At 40.8% G+C, this 22,583-nt stretch overlaps 1 protein-coding gene and 1 non-coding gene across 2 annotated transcripts in view; both read left to right on the top strand.

The window, feature by feature from the left end:
* Positions 1-22,331, top strand: part of LOC126101363 (dynein light chain Tctex-type 1-like) — a 44,025-nt gene extending 21,694 nt beyond the window's left edge. The window contains exon 3 of the mRNA XM_049912031.1: positions 22,136-22,331. Coding sequence (XP_049767988.1) covers positions 22,136-22,331 — 196 coding nt within the window. The remainder of the gene's footprint in view (positions 1-22,135) is intronic.
* Trnat-ugu (transfer RNA threonine (anticodon UGU)) lies at positions 21,582-21,656 on the top strand. Its single transcript has one exon. It is a non-coding gene; the product is annotated as a tRNA-Thr (tRNA).
* Positions 22,332-22,583: the final 252 nt, after the last annotated feature.

Genomic DNA, 22,583 nt, shown 5'->3' with positions numbered 1-22,583 from the left:
GGGGATGGGTGTGTGTGTTGTCCTTAGCTTACGTTAGTTTAAGTAGTGTGTACGTCTAGTTATCGATGAAATCCTTAACAGTTTGGTCCCTTAGGAATTCATACACATTTGAACATTTTTTTTGTTCAAAGGGATTCATGTCGGGTGATCTAGGTGCCCAAATCATTCGCTCAATTTTTTCAGAATATTCTTCAAACCAATCGCGAATAATTGTGTCATGGTGAAATGGCGTACTGCCATCCATAAAAATTCCATCGTTGCTTGGGAATATCAAGTCCATGAGCGCCTGCAGATGGTCTCCCTACTTAGCACTCATATACAACCGCTCGCTCATCGATAGATCTGTACCTACAGATTGGAAAATTGCGCAGGTCGCACCAGTGTTTAAGAAGGGTAGTAGGAGTAATCCATCTAACTACAGACCTATATCATTGACGTCGGTTTGCAGTAGGGTTTTGGAGCATATACTGTATTCAAACATTATGAATCACCTCGAAGGGAACGATCTATTGATACGTAATCAGCATGGTTTCAGAAAACATCGTTCTTGTGCAACGCAGCTAGCTCTTTATTCGCTCGAAGTAATGGCCGCTATCGACAGGGGATCTCAAGTTGATTCCGTATTTCTAGATTTCCGGAAAGCTTTTGACACCGTTCCTCACAAGCGACTTCTAATCAAGCTGCGGGCCTATGGGGTATCGTCTCAGTTGTGCGACTGGATTCGTCATTACCTGTCAGGAAGGTCGCAGTTCGTAGTAATAGACGACAAATCATCGAGTAAAACTGAAGTGATATCAGGTGTTCCCCAGGGAAGCGTCCTGGGACCTCTGCTGTTCCTGATCTATATAAATGACCTGGGTGACAATCTGAGCAGTTCTCTTAGGTTGTTCGCAGATGTTGCTGTAATTTACCGTCTAGTAACGTCATCCGAAGACCAGTATCAGTTGCAAAGCGATTTAGAAAAGATTGCTGTATGGTGTGGCAGGTGGTAGTTGACGCTAAATAACGAAAAGTGTGAAGTGATCCACATGAGTTCCAAAAGAAATACGTTGGAATTCGATTACTCGATAAATAGTACAATTCTCAAGGCTGTCAATTCAACTAAGTACCTGGGTGTTAAAATTACGAACAACTTCAGTTGGAAAGACCACATAGATAATGTTGTGGGGAAGGCGAGCCAAAGGTTGCGTTTCATTGGCAGGACTCTTAGAAGATGCAACAAGTCCACTAAAGAGACAGCTTACACTACACTCGTTCGTCCTCTGTTAGAATATTGCTGCGCGGTGTGGGATCCTTACCAGGTGGGATTGACGGAGGACATCGAAAGGGTGCAAAAAAGGGCAGCTCGTTTTGTGTTATCACGTAGCAGGGGAGAGAGTGTGGCAGATATGATACGCGAATTGGGATGGAAGTCATTACAGCAAAGACGTTTTTCGTCGCGGCGAGATCTATTTACGAAATTTCAGTCACCAACTTTCTCTTCCGAATGCGAAAATATTTTGTTGAGCCCAACCTACATAAGTAGGAATGATCATCAAAATAAAATAAGAGAAATCAGAGCTCGAACAGAAAGGTTTAGGTGTTCGTTTTTCCCGCGCGCTGTTCGGGAGTGGAATGGTAGAGAGATAGTATGATTGTGGTTCGACGAACCCTCTGCCAAGCACTTAAATGTGAATTGCAGAGTAGTCATGTAGAACCGAACACAACCATTCCCAGTCAATGATCGGTTCAGTTAGACTAGAGAACCTAGTCCATTCCATGTAAACACAGCCCACACCATTATGGAGCGTGCCTTCTTGACAACTTAGGTCCATGGCTCCATGGGGTCTGCACCACACTCGGACATTACCATCAGCCCTTACCACCGAAATCGGGACTCATCTGAGCCAGGCGACGGTTTTCCTGTTGTCTAGGCCCCAACAGATACGGGCACTAGCCCAGGCCAGGCGCTGCAGGTGATGTCGTGCTGTTAGAAAGACACTAACGCCAGTCGTCAGTGCCCGTGATATGGTATTCTCAGCACAGTCTTGACACTGTGGATCTCAGAATATTGAATTCCCTAAGGATTTCAGGACTGGAATGTTCCGTGCGTGTGGCTCCAACTACCAGTTCGCGTTCCAAGTTCGTCAATTTCCGTCGTGAGGCCACAATCTCGCTGGTAACCGTTTCACTGGAATGAGTACAAATGACAGCTCCGCCAATGCACTGCCATTTTATACCTTGTGTACGCTGTACTACCACCATCTGTATAAGTGTATACCGCTATCCCGGGAATTTTGTCACTTCAGTGTATGAACTGTACTATACTTTGCACTATTTCATGTTTCATGTTCTTCAATCAGTGTTAACGCTGTGAAAGGGTGCATACCATACAGAGCCTACTGCACAGTGGATCACATTGCTAATGAACGAGAAAAGTGACACTTTGTAGCGCAGTTTAATATATTGACAATGTAGTTGATATTACGATGTGACAACAGTGACTACATCATGGTTTTATTACCTGATGTCAGTGACTTTATATTCGCCTGATATGACACTATAAATGCTTTTAAGACCTGATGATGTTCAGTCGGCCGGAATGAATGTTAAAATAAAGATCTTTTTAGCAGCTCAAGACGGTAACACGATATTTTTCTAATATCTGGGCGCTGTGAGGTACCAGCTCTTGAAAATATACTGATTTCGCTGAGCTTACTGACTTTACATAAGACTAAAACATCTTAGGGTTTCGAGTCATATGTGCTAGCCTCTCAATGTCTTGTGTTTAAAGAAAAATATAAAGGTACAATCTTAAGTCAGAGTCAGAAGTCACGAACCGGTAGAGCCTTGCTACTGGCCTCCAACCACTTACTCCACTGTCAGTCGAAATTGTTCCTTCATTTAATGACCCTATTATCAGACATAGAAGAACAAGTAAGCAAGGGTGTCTAACGTGCTATACCAAAAACAAGATTTTAATTCATGAGGATGCTATGTGTATCTTAATCATCAAAAACAGGGGGAAAAAACATATCTTACGAGAGTAATGATGGGTGTCCTTGCATGCTTCTAAAATTCAGGATGAAAGAACTCTGCTATCATCAACGGAACAGAGCAACCCCACTTGGCGGAAAGGACATGAATGGAGCAGCTCGGACCACTGCCTGTGGTCCAGTCCTTCCGTAAACACAGTGATGAAATATGAGTGCCGACCGTTGTGGCCGACCGGTTCTAGGCGCTTCAGTCCGGAACCACGCTGCTGCTAGGCCGCAGGTTCGAATCCTGCCTTGGGTGGATGTGCGTGATGTTGCATGGGGGCTTTATTATAATAAAGATATAAGAATGCAATGCAAATACTTTTTAATTTTCTGTCGCTGTATGTCCGATTACGCTGTTTCGTAAACGGCTGGCCCTGTCTAGTTTTAGTACGCAATCTGACTGCTTAGAATGACAACAAAGAATGTAAGGAAATTTCTGTTAGCACAATTAATTAATTAAGTCCCCAGCAACTATAAAACCTACGAAACAACAAACACAAGTGTAGCTGTTCTGTATGTGGTAGTATGACTCAACGCACATCTGGCACGGTTCTTCTTCAACAAGACAAGAATTTTTAAATACCAATTATACTGACGTGATGAAAGAAAATTAGAAATACTATAATTGTGCAAGAAAACCAAAATTACACTCTAATACAAGAACACACGCCAGATGCTTTGTTGACTGAACCTGTAATGACACATTATCCAGGTCACTGAAAGAATAAAAGAAAATACCTCCATATATATTGACGAAATGCACTCTGACCATTACAATATCTCCATTAGAACAACATCTGCTATCTCTCCCATCAAACCACTGCATAAAACATGGAACAACACTCTCCACTACCACATCTCACTCTGACTTCACGACAAGCAGTGTCCACCACAACTTCTTGGTGAGAACTGCCTGCCGCTACGTCTCAATAAGCACTGCCAGTGGAGGCGGCGGAACAATACTCTCTGGCGCGATCTTTGGCGCTGTGGCTCAGTGTAGCCACCTTTCAATGTCCTTAGGTTAGTTAGGTTTAAGTAGTTCTAAGTCTAGGGGACTGATTGTAACCTCCCCCTCACTTATCGACCTCAATGACAGTGAAAAAATTAAACCGCGTGTACCTAATGGAAATTTGGGAAAAGAAATCGTCACCGAAGTTAATTTGTCGGTAAAGAGGGAGGAAAGGGTTACATCTAAATGAAAGGAAAAATGCAAATGAAACTGGTGAAAATTAATTTTGAAAAGGGGTAAAGTTAATAAAGAAAGTAAATGTGCGGCCGTTACGTTAACAATTAACTAGCGGTAATTAGATATTTGAGATTTGGGGGAAATTATGGTCGCCAGTCCTAAGGACAATTACTATAGCAACTGAAAAAGAAAGGTTATTACACATATAATTAGCACTAGAAGCATGGCAACCGAAGGTTGACACGTGTAGTGTGAAAACTGAAAGTTTGTCAGAAGTAACAAATTTCGCTACACTCTGACTTAATTTAGCAAAAGAATTAATAAAACCGGAAAATCGAAAGTTAATTTAGTGACTGAAGTTAATAGTGAGCTTTCTTTCTGAAGCACATCGAAATTCAGTAAAATACGGTTAGTCTTGGACTACCTCAACAATCATTTCAAAAGCTACTTGAATCTACGCAATTTAACTTTGAACTTGAATTAAATGATTCTGAACGATTAACAATATTAAAATTTAGTACGTACCAAGCTGAGCTGCAGTCACAGATAAGCTAAAATACGGTAACAAAACTCGCACTCTTAATTTGTGCTTGTGTAATCTAAATATTGTAGCCAGCTATGAATACCTTAACTGAACTTTGAAATTAAAGCAGTGAAATCGAATGATGCTGGCGTTTGAATTTCAACGACACTCGGGTTCATTCCGGAAAAGGAAGGGACCCTGCCTGGTAACGCAATTGGGACAATGAGCAACAAAGGTTCATGCTACGTTGCTGTAATTTAGTTATGAAAATGGAACAGTTTGAAAGCTGAGGTCTGCTATACAGTTCTAAAACTTTACGTGCTTCCAGTCTTCCTTGTTGGTTGACTGAAGGTTTTGAAACGTCCCCTTAGGAAAATTATACATGACTGTGCTTATACTGACTCACTATAATTTTAGCGCAACGCAATCTGACTTTCAATAATCCCTACAATAGAATGGCCCTGACTAACATTAAACTATACCTTTCACAAATCACTTACCTCACAAAAATCTTCGTTACTCAAGCTACTGCAATACAGCGATACGGAAGGCACTAACTACTGATAGGCATAGTTAGCAAATGAAAGACTTTAATAGAGAACAAACAATGTATTTACCTCAATAGTGTTCAAAAGTCATAATGTATATAGCAGTTCATGATATCCAGTATTGCAAATTTCAAAACTCCGCCATCTCTCTCCTCACATCCACCACTGTTGGCAGCTCACCTCCAACTGCGCAACGCTATGCGCTGTTCTCATCCAGCTGCCCAACACTACAATGGCAGACAACAATGCAAACTAGCCACAGACTGCACACAGCACAGCCAGTGATTTTCATACAGAGCGCTTCGTAACGTTGCCAATAAGAATATATAAACAGCCTACTTACATAGCCCCCATGCTCCCCACAAAAAATTTTACAAATTGTTTTGGGCAGTGGCCAATAATGATTTGATGAAATTTTTCATAACTACAAAGATATCAAATGCACACACTTATTAATACAATGTTGGTCAAAAGCTAAAATTCTGTCACAGTCCATAAAGACAGTCCTGATCATTCATCACAGTAAAACTGCCGTTTCTTTTCTCAAAGTCTGAGCAGTAAAAGACAATGCACACGGAAGTAGTGGATTTCCATGCAGTCTTGAAGAAGTAGTGTTGTCCTTCCAACAGAAAGACAGTGCTGACTCTAGACATGCTGATAGGTAATGGGCCACAACAGAGCAAACCCACAGCAGAGTCATTCGACGTTTTGAAGAATATTGGTACACCCACTGCAGTCCTTGTAGAAATAATGATATTGGTGGGCCATCAGAGATGCAGACCCACTGTAGTCCTTGTAGAGATGGCCAGCAGCCATCTGCTGCGACTGTGCAGGTGCACAATCACCATCAAAGAGTCTTGCGCACAATATAGCAAGTCCATAACCACCACTTGTGCACTCACAAAGTTTTTGGAATTGTCCTTAGAACCAGCAATGCTGTTAACCAGTCCCTTGCTGAATTATTAACACACATGCAAACACTATCAGTCCCTACTTCTGACATATTGTCCATATACTATGACCAACAGAAACGTGTGCAGTGAAATGGAACTTAAAACTTAATAATATGATGAACTGGTGTCAGTTACAATTTTATAATATAAGAATACAATTACAAAGGTACAAAATACATCATTAAAGAACATAACAATACAGATAACATATGTAGTAATACAGGCTTTACAAAACAATAGAAATAAACATATACAACAGTGTTACAGGAATTATGAGATAACTAAATACATAAAAGATCAGAATAACTTTTGAAACATCAACTTCACACATGAGCATTAAAACAAAACAGAATAAATAATGTCTTAACATCTTTACAAAGTAAATAACATATTATTAATGCCAGTTATATATTAGGATAACAGTATTCCTCATCATAGTGGATGTAGCTTAGTATTAGAAGAAGAAAAAATTCTATGAAACTACACAGAGACAGGAAGAAAACAAATACACAAGGGTACACAAACACATAGTGGGATAACACAAAAGGAAAGGACAGGGTTCGTTTTCAGTGTAACATTTGGTACTGCAGTCCAACCCAAAACTTCATTCCATAGATCTTTTTTTCTTATTTCAACATTTGTTTCCACCAAAAAATCCTATCCAAGCATGCTTTCTGTATTCTGTTCACATCTTTCTTACCTCATTATTTATTTTCCATTATCTTACCTCATCATTTATTTCCAAGAAAATCCTACCTAAACCTGTTGTCCCTAAACCCTACTTTTTTGTTCATATCCTCTTTCAAAAATACTTTTTTCGCCAAACCATTTTCGTATAGTTTCTCAATGCATTTCTTCCAATTCATCGCAACTCATTCTCTTATATAGCCTACCCCCTCTTAAGTTAACTTAAATCTACTGAGCTCAGATGCTAAACTAAGGGACGAGGCAATGCAGCAGCATAAAACAATTAATACTAACAGCAATGAAAAAAAATGGAAATTGCTAAAGCAAGCTACAGCAAATCTAAATTACCAAGCAATGCAACATTATAAGTAATATGAGCCAATGTGCAGTAACAAGAAAAATAAATCAGTAGTAAAACTAGCTTAACAGAGTAATACAAAGTGAAATTTAGTAGCACTAGGCCTGGCAAACAGCAGCAGCAAATGCAATAACTTATATCTAAACATGACAAAGCTCAAGCAGAAAAAATATTACACTAAAGATGGCCATGTCTAACACCTATGTCACACCTTAATACTAGAGTGATGCATCACGATAAGTTACTGTAGCAGACAAGTTAACAAATCGTTTAAAAAATTATTTATGCAGTTCCTGTGAAGGGAAATGTCTATTTGTGCTCTCTTTTCTAAGAAAGTACATCATAAATGTATTCTTTCATGGGTCTGTAGACAGAAAATAGTGATATTAGTACATCTATTAAATTTTATAATAACCAATGCTGCAGTGCAGCTAGAAACTAGATATTAAACGAAATGAGCAAATATATATAGCCTATATAGAGCAAGGCATAAAACGTCATTCACTGGGCAAATGGCGCCTCCAAAGGCAAAAGAATCTCTCAACTAGAAAGACAATAAATGTAAAATGTTTCTCATCATTTCATTGGGCATTTTAGTAAATATCATAAATTAAGAGCTCCACTGTGTAATCATATGTTTTCAAGTTTCAGTGTGTCCTATTTGCGATGCTTTCTACAAAGACATGTCAATAGTGAGGTTAATGGTCTTTTTTTTTCTCCACCTGATGGCTTTTTTCTCAAAGCAGCTGGCACACCTGGCCGCTCACAACGCATTGCGTCACGGTCACTTACCTTTCTTACCGAAATATTTACGACAGCAGTTTCCACTACAATGACAGTCTCACATAAAAATTTCACAGGTCAAGAATTTGCGTTGCAAATCTGTAGAAACAAAATCCTATGAATATAACAGTGTCCAAAAAATTTTCGCCGGCATTGTGATACATTCACGCATTTACACACATTTCATAACTCTTAAAGTACGATTCTTGGTTTCTAACATCCTTTTTCACAAGTCAGAGTCCCTAACCACTACTTATTATTCATTACCTTATTACACATATAAATGTTCGTCAACACTTCTTCAATATTTCATCATAATAAATACATAGCATAATCAAATTCCTCATATAGCATCAGCTTATTAATCATAAACATACCTCAACAGCATAATACACATTGTCATCATAATAACAACATCATAACACCTCAGTCAAATCCCAAAAACGTCGTAGCTTTCTGCAATAATTTCAAAACCTAAAAAATATTCTCTGCTCATTTAAATAGTGTCATCTACCTCAAACGTACTTTAAATATCATGATCCCATACCAAATATATCAGTCAAAGCTCTCATAGTATCACAATGGTTCCGAAATAATATGAACAGTTCACAAAGTACAGAACAAATACAATTTCATAAGTGTGAAGTTATCCAACTATGTAATTACGTAAACATGTGTCACTGACATAAAAAATTTTTTGTTTCTCTGTTAAATAATCAGATAGCTGTGTAATTCTGTGTTGGAGAAATATGGTACCGATGTGTAAAGTTGTATAAGCAAATACCATATTAGCTAGGGCTCCTTGTGCTTGCCACGCACATGGTACACAAAGTAAGCGTGTACCCCCCTGAGGATTGGTACACAAAGTAGGCGTGTACCCCCCTGAGGATTAATGTAATTATACTCTCAGGTGTTACAGATTACAGCAATGGAATGAAATGTATCACGGAAAACTTTCTTTGTAATTCAAAAATCATGAAAAATAAATGGTTTAAGTACAAAATTAATCACTCAAATGCGTGCCATGTAGCGCTAAATGTGCGTCTTGCTGTAAGATAATTCTGTGGAAGTGTCGTAATTATCGTTCTCTGTAAGCAAAGTTCTGCTAAAGTTAATGTACTTACCTCATCATAAACGAAAGTGAAATGCTTTGCGTATAGATATCGAAGTTATTACATACCTTACCGTGATCAAGAAAGTACTATAATGTAACGTATTGTTGTACTACGAAAAAGGCTATCTCATTGTAGCTATACCACAAAAGTTACTACTAAAACATGTTTTACTTTCCAGAATAATTCAGAAAAACTGTGCAGATATAAAACAGAAACACCGCAAAAGCAACATGTAAATTGTGTCACACATTAGTAGCGTCATGATATAATCGTGTAGCTGTCACATAAACTAACCACTGTGTCACATGGTATCTCACAGAAAGTACTTTAAATCTAGAATGTATTTTCAAGTAAACCAAAATGTTGGATTAAAATCTCCTTAGCAGTACCAGTATATGTTCTAAGTATGTAAGCCTTGTAGTCATTATGTAATCGTGCAACTAACAAGCAAGTATGTACACACACAATGACACTGTGACATCTGTTCACTATCACAATGCAGTGGTAATTTCTGTTTAAATAAGTTCTCTTGGTTCTTGACTGGATATTTAACTTCAGACATTGTTGCATGTTAACAGATTCTAAGTCTGACAAAGCATACTAGTAATGTAAAGTGAAAAATTTTATAGCAAAGACTAAGTTAAAAAGCAGATTATCTCTCAATAAATGATTTTACATGTGAAATGTGGTGTAAACTTTTACTCTTCCTAGTACGCAGTGTTTCAACTTCGACACAATTATTATGTGGTATACGTCGGTAAAGAATACTGGAATTTTTCTCAATGTTAGCGTCTATGTTATTTTTCTCTGAGCCAGCCGGCGCATGTGGCTGCCTGCGGTGCGAGTCATTGTCTGTTTCTTTGTTGGTGCATGTCGTTATTGAGATTTGGAGGTCTAACTTCTACAAATTCACCTTGCCCAGAGGGCCCAGCCCTGTTTAAATCCCGCCAGTTCTGATGAAATTCAGGTCTGTCGTTATATTATATCGTCTGTCGTCATGTCGGTAGTTCCTGAGGTTTCTTTCTTGTCAGTTAAGTGGTGGAGAATTTCTCCCTGAATTAACACTGCACGGTGGACCATTGCGTCTGAAGTTATTCTGTCTCCCGTGATAATAATAGTTCTGGTTGCCAAATTTTCTGTTTCTATGATTGTCCCTGTCATATTCATTACTACGGAAATGCGATCTTTCTCTGTAACTATTATTCTGCCAGTGGTTGTCATACGGGTGGTGTCTGTTTTGGTCACGATTTACGTTGTAAGAATAGACTTGTCGTATTAAGTTATTGTTTCTGTCGTCACGGAATTGTGATGGGTGTGACCTGTAGTGATTGTTTTCCTGTTTTCGCACCCCGTGACTGTCTGTGTCAATTTCTAATTCTTGTAAGAGTCCCTGAAAAGCTTCAATGTCGTCTTTGCAACGTCCTGCCAAAATAATATTTCTTAAATGTTCAGGCAATTTCATTAAGCAAATGCGGATGAGTTCTGAAGGGCTGTATGGGTTTGAAAGATATTGATTCTTATGCAACATGTCTTCAAAATATTTGACAAGACTGGAAAATTCAGATTGTTCAAAGTGTTTCATCATCATGATACTATGTTTTACTCGGTCTTGTGTAGCTTGAGATCAATATGCTGAGAGGAACGCATGATAAAATTCTCCTTCACTGTGGCAATCGTGAATGACCGATCGCATTCTTACAGCTGGTTCATTCTCTAAATAGCCACACATAAATTCTAATCTGTGCTCTAATGACCAGTTGGGAGGAAAACAATGAGAGAATTGATGGAGCCATGCTTGTGGATGAATGTCGTTGGCAGAATTCTTAAACGTTTTGAATTTACGTGCAGTAATGAACAGCTTATAGTCAAAATCATCATGTCGGCGAGTCGCATGTCGGTCATTGTTACGTCGTTTCGGCGGTTCCCTCTCAAAATTCGGTGTACCTTGCCAATTTCTTTCATAATTTCCGAAGTGTCCTCTGTTATTATTTTGTGGTTGTTCCGTATTTCTATGTCCCTCTTCCCGTACTGGAGCGCGAGTGTCCTCTGAAATATGTAATTCTTGTATTACCTGCGTCAACTGATCTTGTACTCCCCGGATTTCTCTTTTGTACTGTGTATTGATTTGATTTTGATTTTGTTTGAATTTCTTAATTTGTTCATACTCTTCTGTGTCAGTGATGGCTACAGGTCTTGTTTCATTCAGATCATCATCTACCTTTGCAGATAAATTAGTGAACTGATCCGAAAGTTCGGCTACTTTCTCCGATAGTGTACTTATTTCCTCAGTGTGTTTTTCTGAACCAAGTTTCAGAGTGTCCATTTGTGTTGAAATCGTATCTACTGTGTCCTTTAAGTTTTCTTGAGTTTTTGCAAGTTGCGTAACCGAATCGGTAGATGCAACTGAGTCAATTTTAACTTGCAAGGTGTCGTGATTTTCATGAACAATAGTTTGCAGTTCTTTTATGGCTGCTTCGTGATTCTGTAATTTTCATGACGCGAAAAAATAGGTCGGAAATTCTCACAAATTTGTGTTTTTACGTCATTACAGACTTTTTGACATTTCGATTCGATTTTATGTAACTCAGTAATTAAATCTTCACGTGTTTGTTCAAGTGTGGTGTCTAACTTTTGAAGATTTTGTTCCATTGTGTCTAACTTTTTAAGATTTTGTTCCACTGTGTCTAACTTTTGAAGATTTTGTTCCATTGCGTCTAACTTTTGAAGCTTTTGCTGTGTTTGTCTCTGATTTTGTTCCATTTGTTGCATTAATTGCAATAATAATGTATTAGTGTCTGGAATCTGTTCCTCTATGCTTTTCGGCAGAGAATTTGCACCGGCAACATTCACATTTTGACAAGCAGAAAATGTGTCTTGACTTATTTGAGAAAACGGTGAGGACGCAAAACCTGAATCTACAGTATTTGCAAGATTGTGTCCTGTCATTTGGGATTCCTGAGGCGAGCTGTTGCCGACCGATCGATCGATAATGCTTCGCTGTTCACTAATTGTTTCACTGCCTACAGCATTATTTGCAGCCCGCTCCATTTCTCTATGCACAATTACCAAATTACTACTTTGAACATTAGTTAATTCATTGATCGGCGGCGCTGATAAGCTACCCTCGTCGTCACTATTATTTCTCAGTTTACTTTGGAGCCTAGTGATACGTTTTTCACACGCCATTATTGTCACAATATTTCACACGATAACACAGAAAAGCACAATTTGAAGAGTAAAAATAAGAGAACACATTAACATAGCACTGAAAATAATATCTCGTTAATTGCAAGCGCAGCTGCGAAATACTTGGCGCAAATTTACATGCGTGCCACACCTGTTTTACTATACAACAATGAAAGACTGCAACTACAAAGGATATTCTCTCTACAATTACGCGCTAGCAATAAACAAAAGCTACACTAAATACACAAACTACAAGAAAAAAATCAGAAGATTCCAGTGAGGTATCCTCGGCTAAGGGTCGACATATGAAACGTCCCCTTAGAAAAATTATACAAGACTGTGCTTGTACTGACTCACTATAATTTTAGCACAACGCAATCTGACTTTCAATAATCCCTACAAAAGAGTGGCCCTGACTAACATTAAACTATACCTTTCACAAATCACTTACCTCACAAAAATCTTCGTTACTCAAGCTACTGCAATACAGCAAGCGCCACTACTGCCAGCTAAATAAAAGATTCAAACTATGGAAGGCACTAACTACTGATTGGCATAGTTAGCAAATGAAAGACTTTAATAGAGAACAAACAATGTATTTACCTCAATAGTGTTCAAAAGTCATAATGTATATAGCAGTTCATGATATCCAGTATTGCAAATTTCAAAACTCCGCCATCTCTCTCCTCACATCCACCACTGCTGGCGGCTCACCTCCAACTGCGCAATGCTACGCGCTGTTCACGTCCAGCTGCCCAACACTACAATGGCAGACAACAATGCAAACTAGCCACAGACTGCACACAGCACAGCCAGTGATTTTCATACAGAGCGCTACGTAACGTTGCCAATAAGAAAATATAAACAGCCTACTTACAGTTTGAAGCCGTCGATCGAGGAGGTGGCGACAGTCACTCATTGTCGGCCGTCGCTGTTGCAGAAGCTGGATGTTGGCGCGCCTTCTTCTCGACACGGTCACCAGGCGAAACGGGGTTTTGATGTGCGCCAGCTAATGCTTCCCGTCCTCGACGTCGTGTCAGAAACTATCATAGCAAGTCGAGCGCAATTACATGCTGCCCAACCCCGAAAGCGCGGCAACTCGCGGGAGCGTCACACAACACACCTGCTCCACTGCACCACCCCAGCCAGACTCTCCCTCTGCCTGCGCTCCACGCGACAGAGTTAACACTACCAAAGATCCTAAACACTTTGGTTCTCCTCACGACCTCTCGATGTATTCGTTCGATAGCATAGTTTTCCCTAGGCCAGACCCAGCGTATAAATACAAATAATATTCACAAAACAAACCAATTATAAATCGACATAAATGTATATATATACAAATAGTAAAACAATTACAATATACGAAGACACAAAAATGTTATATCTTCAGGTAACAAAATAAGGAAAAAAATTTGCAGTGCAATAGATGGAAATAGGAGGATATGCATTTCCGGCGTAACATGATGACCTCAGATATTCAGTCCCATAGTGCTTAGAGGAATCTGAACCATTTTTTTAAACATGAGTCACACGTCAGAGCGAGCGAGAGGCACTGCAGCCAGACTACAGCTGTCCACCTCACACAGCCTGATCAACAAGAAATGTCGTATCAGATAGCCCTCACTTGGTTATAAGGAAACTGCAGGTGTCCTATGACAAGCAGCTACTAGCCCTCTTGGCCGCTTAGTAACACAGATTTTTGTCGTAGGCACCTTTTACACTCAATACATCAACGATTCTGCATGACACAAGTCCTTGGCAGGTTTCAGGAGGCATATGGCGTTAAATGTTTACGGAAAAAGACGTGTAATGACAAACTGTAACGTCCAAAACAACAGCTTCTACGTCTACAGCCGTGTAAATATAATGCAGTCCGTTATGGAGGGACTTAGCGCAGCCCCATGATCCAAGACAGTAATTACTACATTTACTGCCACATAAATATAATGCAACGGGCTTCTAGCGAGATGCTAAGATGGAAGGCAGGTGTCAAAGCAATTCAAAGGCGTGCAGACGTTCTTGTTTCCAAGTTATTACTGAGAAAGTTTGCAGAATTAACACTTGCAACAGACTGCAGAACAATATACTGCCACGAATGCACGTCTCGCATAAAGACTCTGAAGACAAGAGAGGGTAAAGAAAGCTCGTACAGAAGCAGATTTCTGTTCTCTAGTCACTCCATTTGTGAGTGGAACAGGACCGAAATCAGCGAATATTTTACTGAAATTAAGGAATTTTGCGTCAAGCCTGCTACGCTGTTAGTGAACATGTACATCAAAGAACTAAATTTTAAACTCAGGAAACGAAACATGACACCAATCTTATCATAGAACATCTATGTCTAAGCGTTCCTGCTTCACTATTTTATATTTAACGTTTAAGATTTGACATCAGATGTTTCCACAGGATTTCTAAATGATGTCCAACGAATGCAGGTGTGGTTCCTTCAACAAGGCCGCTTGTGTGAGAAGACTTTCACAGACCAAGGTTGCGAGTGCCAGATGTACGCCGTAATGACCATGCTTGGGGACTTGAGGGAAGCTGGCCGCAGTGACCGAGCGGTTCTAGGCGCTTCAGTCCGGAACCGTGCTGCTCCTACGGTCGCAGGTTCGAATCCTGCCTCGGGCATGGATGTGTGTGATGTCCTTAGGTTAGTTAGGTTTAAGTAGTTCTAAGTTCTAGGGGACTGATGACCTCAGAAGTTAAGCCGCATAGTGCTCAGAGCCATTTGAATTTGAGGGAAATTGTACAAATCTGCTAGATTGAGAATATTGAAATATGTGCGACTGGAATTCTACAAGTCTGCTAGCTTGAGAATATTGTAATATGTGCGACTATAATTAGACTTTCAAATACTTTTGACAGTTGTCGAACTTAGAGTTTTTCATTGTCATGGGGCCTGCGAGGTCAGAACACCACAGCATCTAGAAACATGTGTGATGTCAAAAGCCAAAGTCTCGCCCCATGTAGGTGATGCAGGCGAAAATGCTTTAAGGGAGTACCATCTTATGTAACATGGAGGATCTTCGTACAGCTTCTGATCTAACAGAGGCATTTTGTTAAATTTCACTGCAAGAGGGGGACATTTGTTACAATTTCACTGTGACATGGGGTATTTTGTTACGATTTTTGCTGTAGTACGGACAATTAGCAACAATTTCACTGTAACATGGGGCAATTGGTGGCATTTCTCTGTAACCTGGGATATTTTCTTATAACTTCACTGTAAAAGTGGGCGATTTGATACAATTTCTCTCTAAATGGGGTACTTTCTTACACTTTTTCCTGAAACATGAAGTAATGTTCCAATTCTTGCTGCAACATGGACAGTTTGTTACAATTTCACTGTAACATGAGCAATTTGGTAGAATTTCTCTGCAATATGGGGCATTTTGTTACGATTTTACCTTAATATAGGGCATATTGTTACAAATTCACCGTAGATGTATGGTGTGAAATGTTATGTAGTCTCTCCTGTTCAACATAAATTGTTCAGTTTCCTGCCATATCTCGCTTCATATAAAATAAATAGTGTCCGCACTTCATCCAAAATATTTTAGAGAAGCGTTCATCGGATCGCACTCCTCACAACCTTGAATAGATATAAGTTCAACAACTGTCGAAAATATTTCGCTACAGCTGACCACAAACTAGCAGAATTTCCCAAGCCGGCATATGTAGTTATTTAATTGCTCGTCTCCTAACACTTTCAATACGCACTGGCGGGAGAATTCCTACACAAACGCCCTTGTTGAAGGAACCATAACAGCACCTGTCGGAAATCGTTTAGAAATTGTACACAAATCTATAAGCTATCAAACAGAAGGCCCACTACCCAGCAATCGATTAAGGTAGTGAAAATCTTTTGCATTCATATTCATACCGATAACAGTTGGCATTGAATATTCTCTGTGTAAAACTAGACAATGCCATACCAGTCACACAAGAAAACACCATAAAATTATATGTATGTATTTACAATTCCCAGTGACATTAATGTGACCACCACCTATGTGAATGTCCAATAACCATTCACAGAACAGTGTAGCAGGTGGCAGCACTGGCAGTGGAGGGTATACAGGGTGCTTCAGAAGTGGTGGTCAATAAATCACACATGGAATGTATAGGCAAGAAGTACCTAAAAAGTTTCAATAAACATGGGTCCACAAATCAAACTTTGTCGAGAAATAACACATTTTCTGTTGCGTTCATCAGTGTCTAGAAACACATGGAATCTCTAAACATTAAAGAATGTGTTCGATACGTAATCCATGCGTCTGAATGCAGCATTGAACTCGTCTCTAAAATGAGTTGCGGATCCTCTCAGGCAGTCCTGGGGAATTCTATAAATGCTGGAAGGCTGCTTCAGTCTGCAAGCGTAATTCCTCAAGGGAGTTGACCTCGGTAGCGTAGACCAGGCTTTTTACGTGGCCCCACACACAGATATCCATGGGATTTAAAGCCAGAGACCTTGGAGACCATGGCACAGGTCCTCATCTACCTATCCAGTGTTGACCGTCTGGACTTCGCTGTAGACCTCCAGTTATGGCAACCAACTCTGGCAGCGTCTTCTCCAACCTCATCACTCCATCTCAGCCTCGGTCGTCCTCTTGCTCTTCTCCCTCCAGGTTCACTGCAGCAGGCTTTCCTTGCAGGATCTGTCTTATCGAGTCATATTACATGTCCAGCCCATCTCAATCTACACAGCTTTATGAACTTGACCATATCATCCCTCTCATAGCAGTCATAATGCTCGTCATTCCTTCGCCTTCTCCAACTCCCATTTTCATACACAAGTTCAAATATTCTCCTCAATATACTTCTTTCATGTGATCTCAGTTATGGCAGCGACAGTTATGATAGTTACAAATACCGTCACTGATATATCCATCCTCATGCGTGAAAAGAATACTGCTTCCAAACAGGACTCAGGGTACTCTGTTGTTGCATCTATTAACAGAAATTCTCTCCAGAAGGTAAGTGTGTATTGTTGATGGCTTGCAGTTCTGGAAATAATATAGATAGAATTCTTGCCGATGTAAAATCCGCCACATATTGTTATGATTCAAGAGAAGCGGCAATCCTCCTTGTTGAAGTACTCGGATGTTCGTGTACAATGCGTAACACCCTCTCCTCAACATCGGGTGTTATGGATACGGGTGTGCGAAACTACAGGTTTCTCTAAGGCTCTGATGTAACCGGCTAAATGTACGCCTGTCGGACTACCTCAACGACACTGCCATTCCCTTTGCCATACATGAAGTACATGTCAGCGTACTCTTCATTTGTGTAACCTCTGTCCTTGGTGCCTTCATGTTTGTAACTGATTATGAGGCTGGCACAACACAGTGAACGGAGGGGGAAAGGGAAGTAGTTGCGCATGGATAAACAAATGGTTCAAATGTCTCTCAGCACTATGGGACTTAACATCTGAGACCATCAGTCCCCTAGACTTGGAACTATGTAAACCTAACTAACCTAAGGACAGCACACACATTCATGTCCTAGGCAGGATTCGAATCTGCGACCGTAGCAGCAGCACGGTTCCGGACTGAAGCGCCCAGAACCGCTCGGCCACAACGGCCGGCGATGCATTAACAAGTAGATAGTCGATCCCAAACCTTGAGATAACAACGTAAATACCGCGGAATCCAGGGGCGTTTACAGTTGGTTCCCAACTCGAATTAATGCGATGCCTCGGCAACGGTTGATTTGCAAACCCATGTTTATTGGAGCTTTTTATTTACTTTTGGTCTGTATTTTTCCATGTATGAATTATAGGCCACCACCTCTCATATACCCTGTGTCAAACATGTCGAGGGGATGCAGTGCAGTCATTGTAGTAATGCGACAACGGAGCAATTTATCCGACGCCCAAAATGCCACGATCATTGGCTTTCGAGCCAACAGACGTAGCATTCCTGAAACGAGACATTTACAAATTTAGCAAGCCTTTTAGTACGATCGATAGAACTGCCAATGCTAGAGAAACAAAAAAGCTCTTTAACACTATCAAAACATTAAAATCAAACGTAGGTTAGTATAATCAAAGCATAATTGAGAGATAGTGAAATGGGTATGTGAGAGTGAATGTCCAGCCATTCCGTTGATTTTTCTTCGTTGTAAGCAGTAGAAAGTGAAAATCGTGTGGAGATTTTGTACGATTCCCTTAAAATTCCCCTTCTACAAAAGCCCATAAGAACTATACAACGCAGAGGCCATTTCATCCGTTCTCTGCTATAGACGCCACAACATCTTTTCTTTGCTATCTGGGAATAACTGGCATTCCAATATGCAAGTTGAAGACTAGCTATTATCAGTCCGAAAAACATCAGCTGGCATCAGCAATTCTGAAAAGAGCGATTGGCGTCACTTAAATCCGTGTCGAAAACGTTCGAAACGCTTTCCGATAATTTAAACTGAGTAATAAATTATTGAATAATGTGTTTTACCATGAGGGAGGGTCGAATGAAAACATTAAGTATTTTTTACTGAACAAAAGTGGAACACAATTGTATCATTTGACACAGTCTCCCTATCGTTCAACACATTTCCTCCAGCACGTTGAAAGTGCACGGATTCCTCTAAAAAAAATTATTTTTGGCCGTTTGCACAGCCACTCGTGCACCGCTTGCTGTGCCTCTTGATTCTTCCTCCCATCGTCTCCCTGAGTGGTCCAAACATGTGAAAATCACTCGGTGTGAGGTCTGGTGAAATGGTAGATGTGGCAGAATATCAAGGTGGAAGTCATCGATGGTTGCAAGGTTGCACGGGCAGTGTGAGGCCGTGAACTGTTATATTGCAAAATGACACCTGTAGTCAGAAGTCCACGTCGCTTTGATCTTACTGCAAGCCGAAGAATATCGGAATATGACACGCTGGTGATGATGTTTCTCCTAGTCATGTATTGTTCCAAGACAACGCCTCGTTCATCCCAAAAGAGAGGCAGCAAAAACCTTCCCTGCAGATGGCTGTGTCTGGAACTTCTTGGGGTTTGGTGACGAGGAGTGGCACCATTCCTTACTTGCTCTCTTTGTTTCAAGTTGGTGGCACTGTACCCAGGTTTCGTCTCCTGTGACGATTCCAATGAGAAATCCATCACCTTTTGGCTCAAAGGCAGCAAAAGTTCTTCATAGATATCAGCGCATCGCTTTTCCAGTTCTGGAGAGCCCTGCCAAGGCACCTTGCAGGTGCTTCAGAAAACTTAAGCACTTCATGAATGATGTGATGTGTTGAGTCATGACTAATGTTCAGATCTGCGGCTACTTCATCCAATGTCACACAGCGATTTTCCATCATAATGGCTTTAACTGCTGCAGTAGACGCCTGGTGTTACAATGCGGTGTGTCTCACCTGGGTGCTGAGCGCCTGTCACAGAAGTCAAGCGATTTCCGAACTTCCTACTCCACTCCTTCATTTGTTTCAGTGATAGACATGCATCTTCATATTGGAGAATCATTCGCTGGTGAATTTCAACAGGTTTCGTACTTTCACTGCTCCAAAAACATACTAGGGAATGCTGTTCTTCCTTGGTGCATGGAGTAAGTGGGGTAGCCATTTTGAGCTAGTGTTGTTACCGCGTTTCACTTGTCTGTATTATGCTACCATCTGCGGGGCATTCCTTACATCATTGGTAACAGTACTGCCGACTTACAGAACAATGGAGCAAAATGCCAATTTTTAATTACGCTTTTAATGGTTTCATTTGGGTCCCTCATATTGAGTTGGTATAGAAGTTCTAGCGTTTTTCCATGAGTTTAATAAACACGATAAATACACATAACACAGACTTTAGGCATCAATAATATACTCTCCTTCACTATCGAAAACAGTGTGCCAACGCTGAGGTCACTTTTAGATTCCACGACTATCGAAATCACGTGGTTTTGATTCGAAGAACTCTTCGAGTCGTGTCGCGTTTTCATCTGGAAAGTATGTTCCTTGAGGGTTGTTCGATAGAAAGCGGAAAAGGTGAAAATCTGAGGGCTCAAGATCAGGCGAATAAGGTGGGTGTAGAATGACTGCCCAAGCCAAGCCCTGCATAGCGTTTTTTGTCAGTCTAGCAGAATGCTGGAGGATTCCATCGTGGAGTAGCATCACGCAGTCTTCCTGGTCGTTGTTCTTGGATTGTGTCTGCAAGACATCACAGTTGTTGACAATAAATGTCAGCAATGATGGTTGTACCTCGGAGAAGCAGTACGTAGTACACCACACCGTCGTTGTTCCACCAGATGCATAAAATTATCTTTTGTGGATGCGCACAGGTCTTTGTATGGCGAGTTGCTGCTTTGTTTGAGCTCAGCCATTCCTTTCTTTTCCTTATTTTGGCATAAAGACACCATTTCTCGTCGCCAGTAACGATACAGGATAGGAATGGCTGGTGTTGCTTACAAGCTAATTGGTGACGAGCAAGCAGAGATGCACATACGGCCACCCGCTGATTTTTGTGATTTTGGATTAGAGCATGCGGTACCCATACACCCGATTTTTGAACCTTCCCCATTGCATGCACAAGTCGCACGATGGTGGAATGATCACAGTTCATCACATTTGCCAGCTCTCGAGTACACTTAGTTGAATCATTGTGGATTAATGCCTTTAAACGATCTTCATCGAACCTCGAAGGTCTTTCTAAATACGGACAGTCATTAATGTGAAAAAGATCCTTCTTAAAACGAGAGAACCATTTTTTGGCATACTCTGCCCACTGGCATTATCGCCATACGCTGCGAAAATGCTTCTGGCTGCCTCCACTCCTGTCACCCCTCTATTGAACTCAAGTCTGCCTCCGTAGCGTAGCGGTAGCATTACCGGCTCCCACGCAGGGGGGCCGGGTTTGATTCTCGGCATGGGACTGTGTGTTGTGTGTCCTTCGTCATCGTTTTCATCATCACTGACTCGCAAGTCGCCGATGCGGCATCACCTAAGGCCATACGATCATTTCCATTTCCATTGAACTCAAACAGAATAATATGTCGGAAATGTTCCGATTTCTCCACTTGGCACTACATTTTCTATATATATAAGGTTCATTGACCATCTTCTTCTGTGCGGATGCACAAACAGTGCCCGAACTCTTACGGGAATCGGCAAAAAGCCGCGAGTAATGAGTATAATGGACAGGGGCACTATGAATATAGTGCGAGACAGTAAGCTGGGAATGTGGGTTACACGGGAGGCGTGCCAGATATAAGTCCCTGCAGTCGCACTATCCTTTGTGCTCTCGGTGGCTCAGTTGGATAGAGCGTCTGCCATGTAAGTAGGAGATCCCGGGTTCGAGTCCCGCTCGGGGCACACGTTTTCAAGTATCCCCGTTGACTTATATCAACGCCTGTATGCAGCTAGGGGTATTCATTGTAATTAAATTTTCTATCTGAACTCAAACAGCAACAGTGAACTACAAATAAATAATGACAGTCGATAAATAGATCCATAGGGACCGGAATACCGACAAAAACGCTGAGAACGTATACACCAATCTATTGTATGCACTGGGCGTCTCCACAGCAGAGCCTTTAACTACGAGCGGCGTGTGCACTGTCTTCTCGTCTTACGGCTAACGTTGCTGCCCCTAGATCTCGGGTTCCCGAGTTTGACTTTCTTCATTCGGGGACTGGGTGTTTGTGTAGTCCTTATTATTTCGTCTCATCTTCATTACAAAGATGCGCTTGTCTTAATATATTTTCCAGCCAGCATTCCACAGTTCCTCCGTGGCGCAAGTTTAGCTACCTTTCTCGTGTTATTTGTGACACAGTGTATTGTTACTTTTGCAGTTTATGGACTCACAGGTTGTTGTACAACGCCCTGCTCTTGTCGGCAGTGACGGTGGAAGTGGCGCAGAACGACGGATGTGGCCGCCATGGAGCGTTCGCCAACTTATGGGACGCTGGCCGCGACAAGTGCTGCAACGTCATCTGGAAGAATGACGTCGTTCTATGCATCGTCACTGTTATTGGCCTTCACATATGATGCGCCTGCCTCAGAATAAACACCTCACATAGAGCTTCACGTCTTGATTTTCTCTCGTCTAACGGCACAAACAAGGAAAATGCATCTGTACACAGAATTGGACATCATTTTAGTCTCACAGCAGTACTAAACCATACGGCGCGTCGACAAATTTTTGTGACTATAATGACAAAACAAAGAAAAAATACGACCCAAATATCTTCACTCTTTTTCAGAAATATCTTCATTTATCACAACACATTTATGAAACTT

The sequence above is a fragment of the Schistocerca cancellata genome, chromosome 9, assembly GCF_023864275.1.
Source record: "Schistocerca cancellata isolate TAMUIC-IGC-003103 chromosome 9, iqSchCanc2.1, whole genome shotgun sequence".
NCBI classification, from domain to species: domain Eukaryota; kingdom Metazoa; phylum Arthropoda; class Insecta; order Orthoptera; family Acrididae; genus Schistocerca; species Schistocerca cancellata.
Note: the sequence above shows the minus strand (reverse complement) of the source record. Positions and strands in the feature narration are given on the sequence as shown.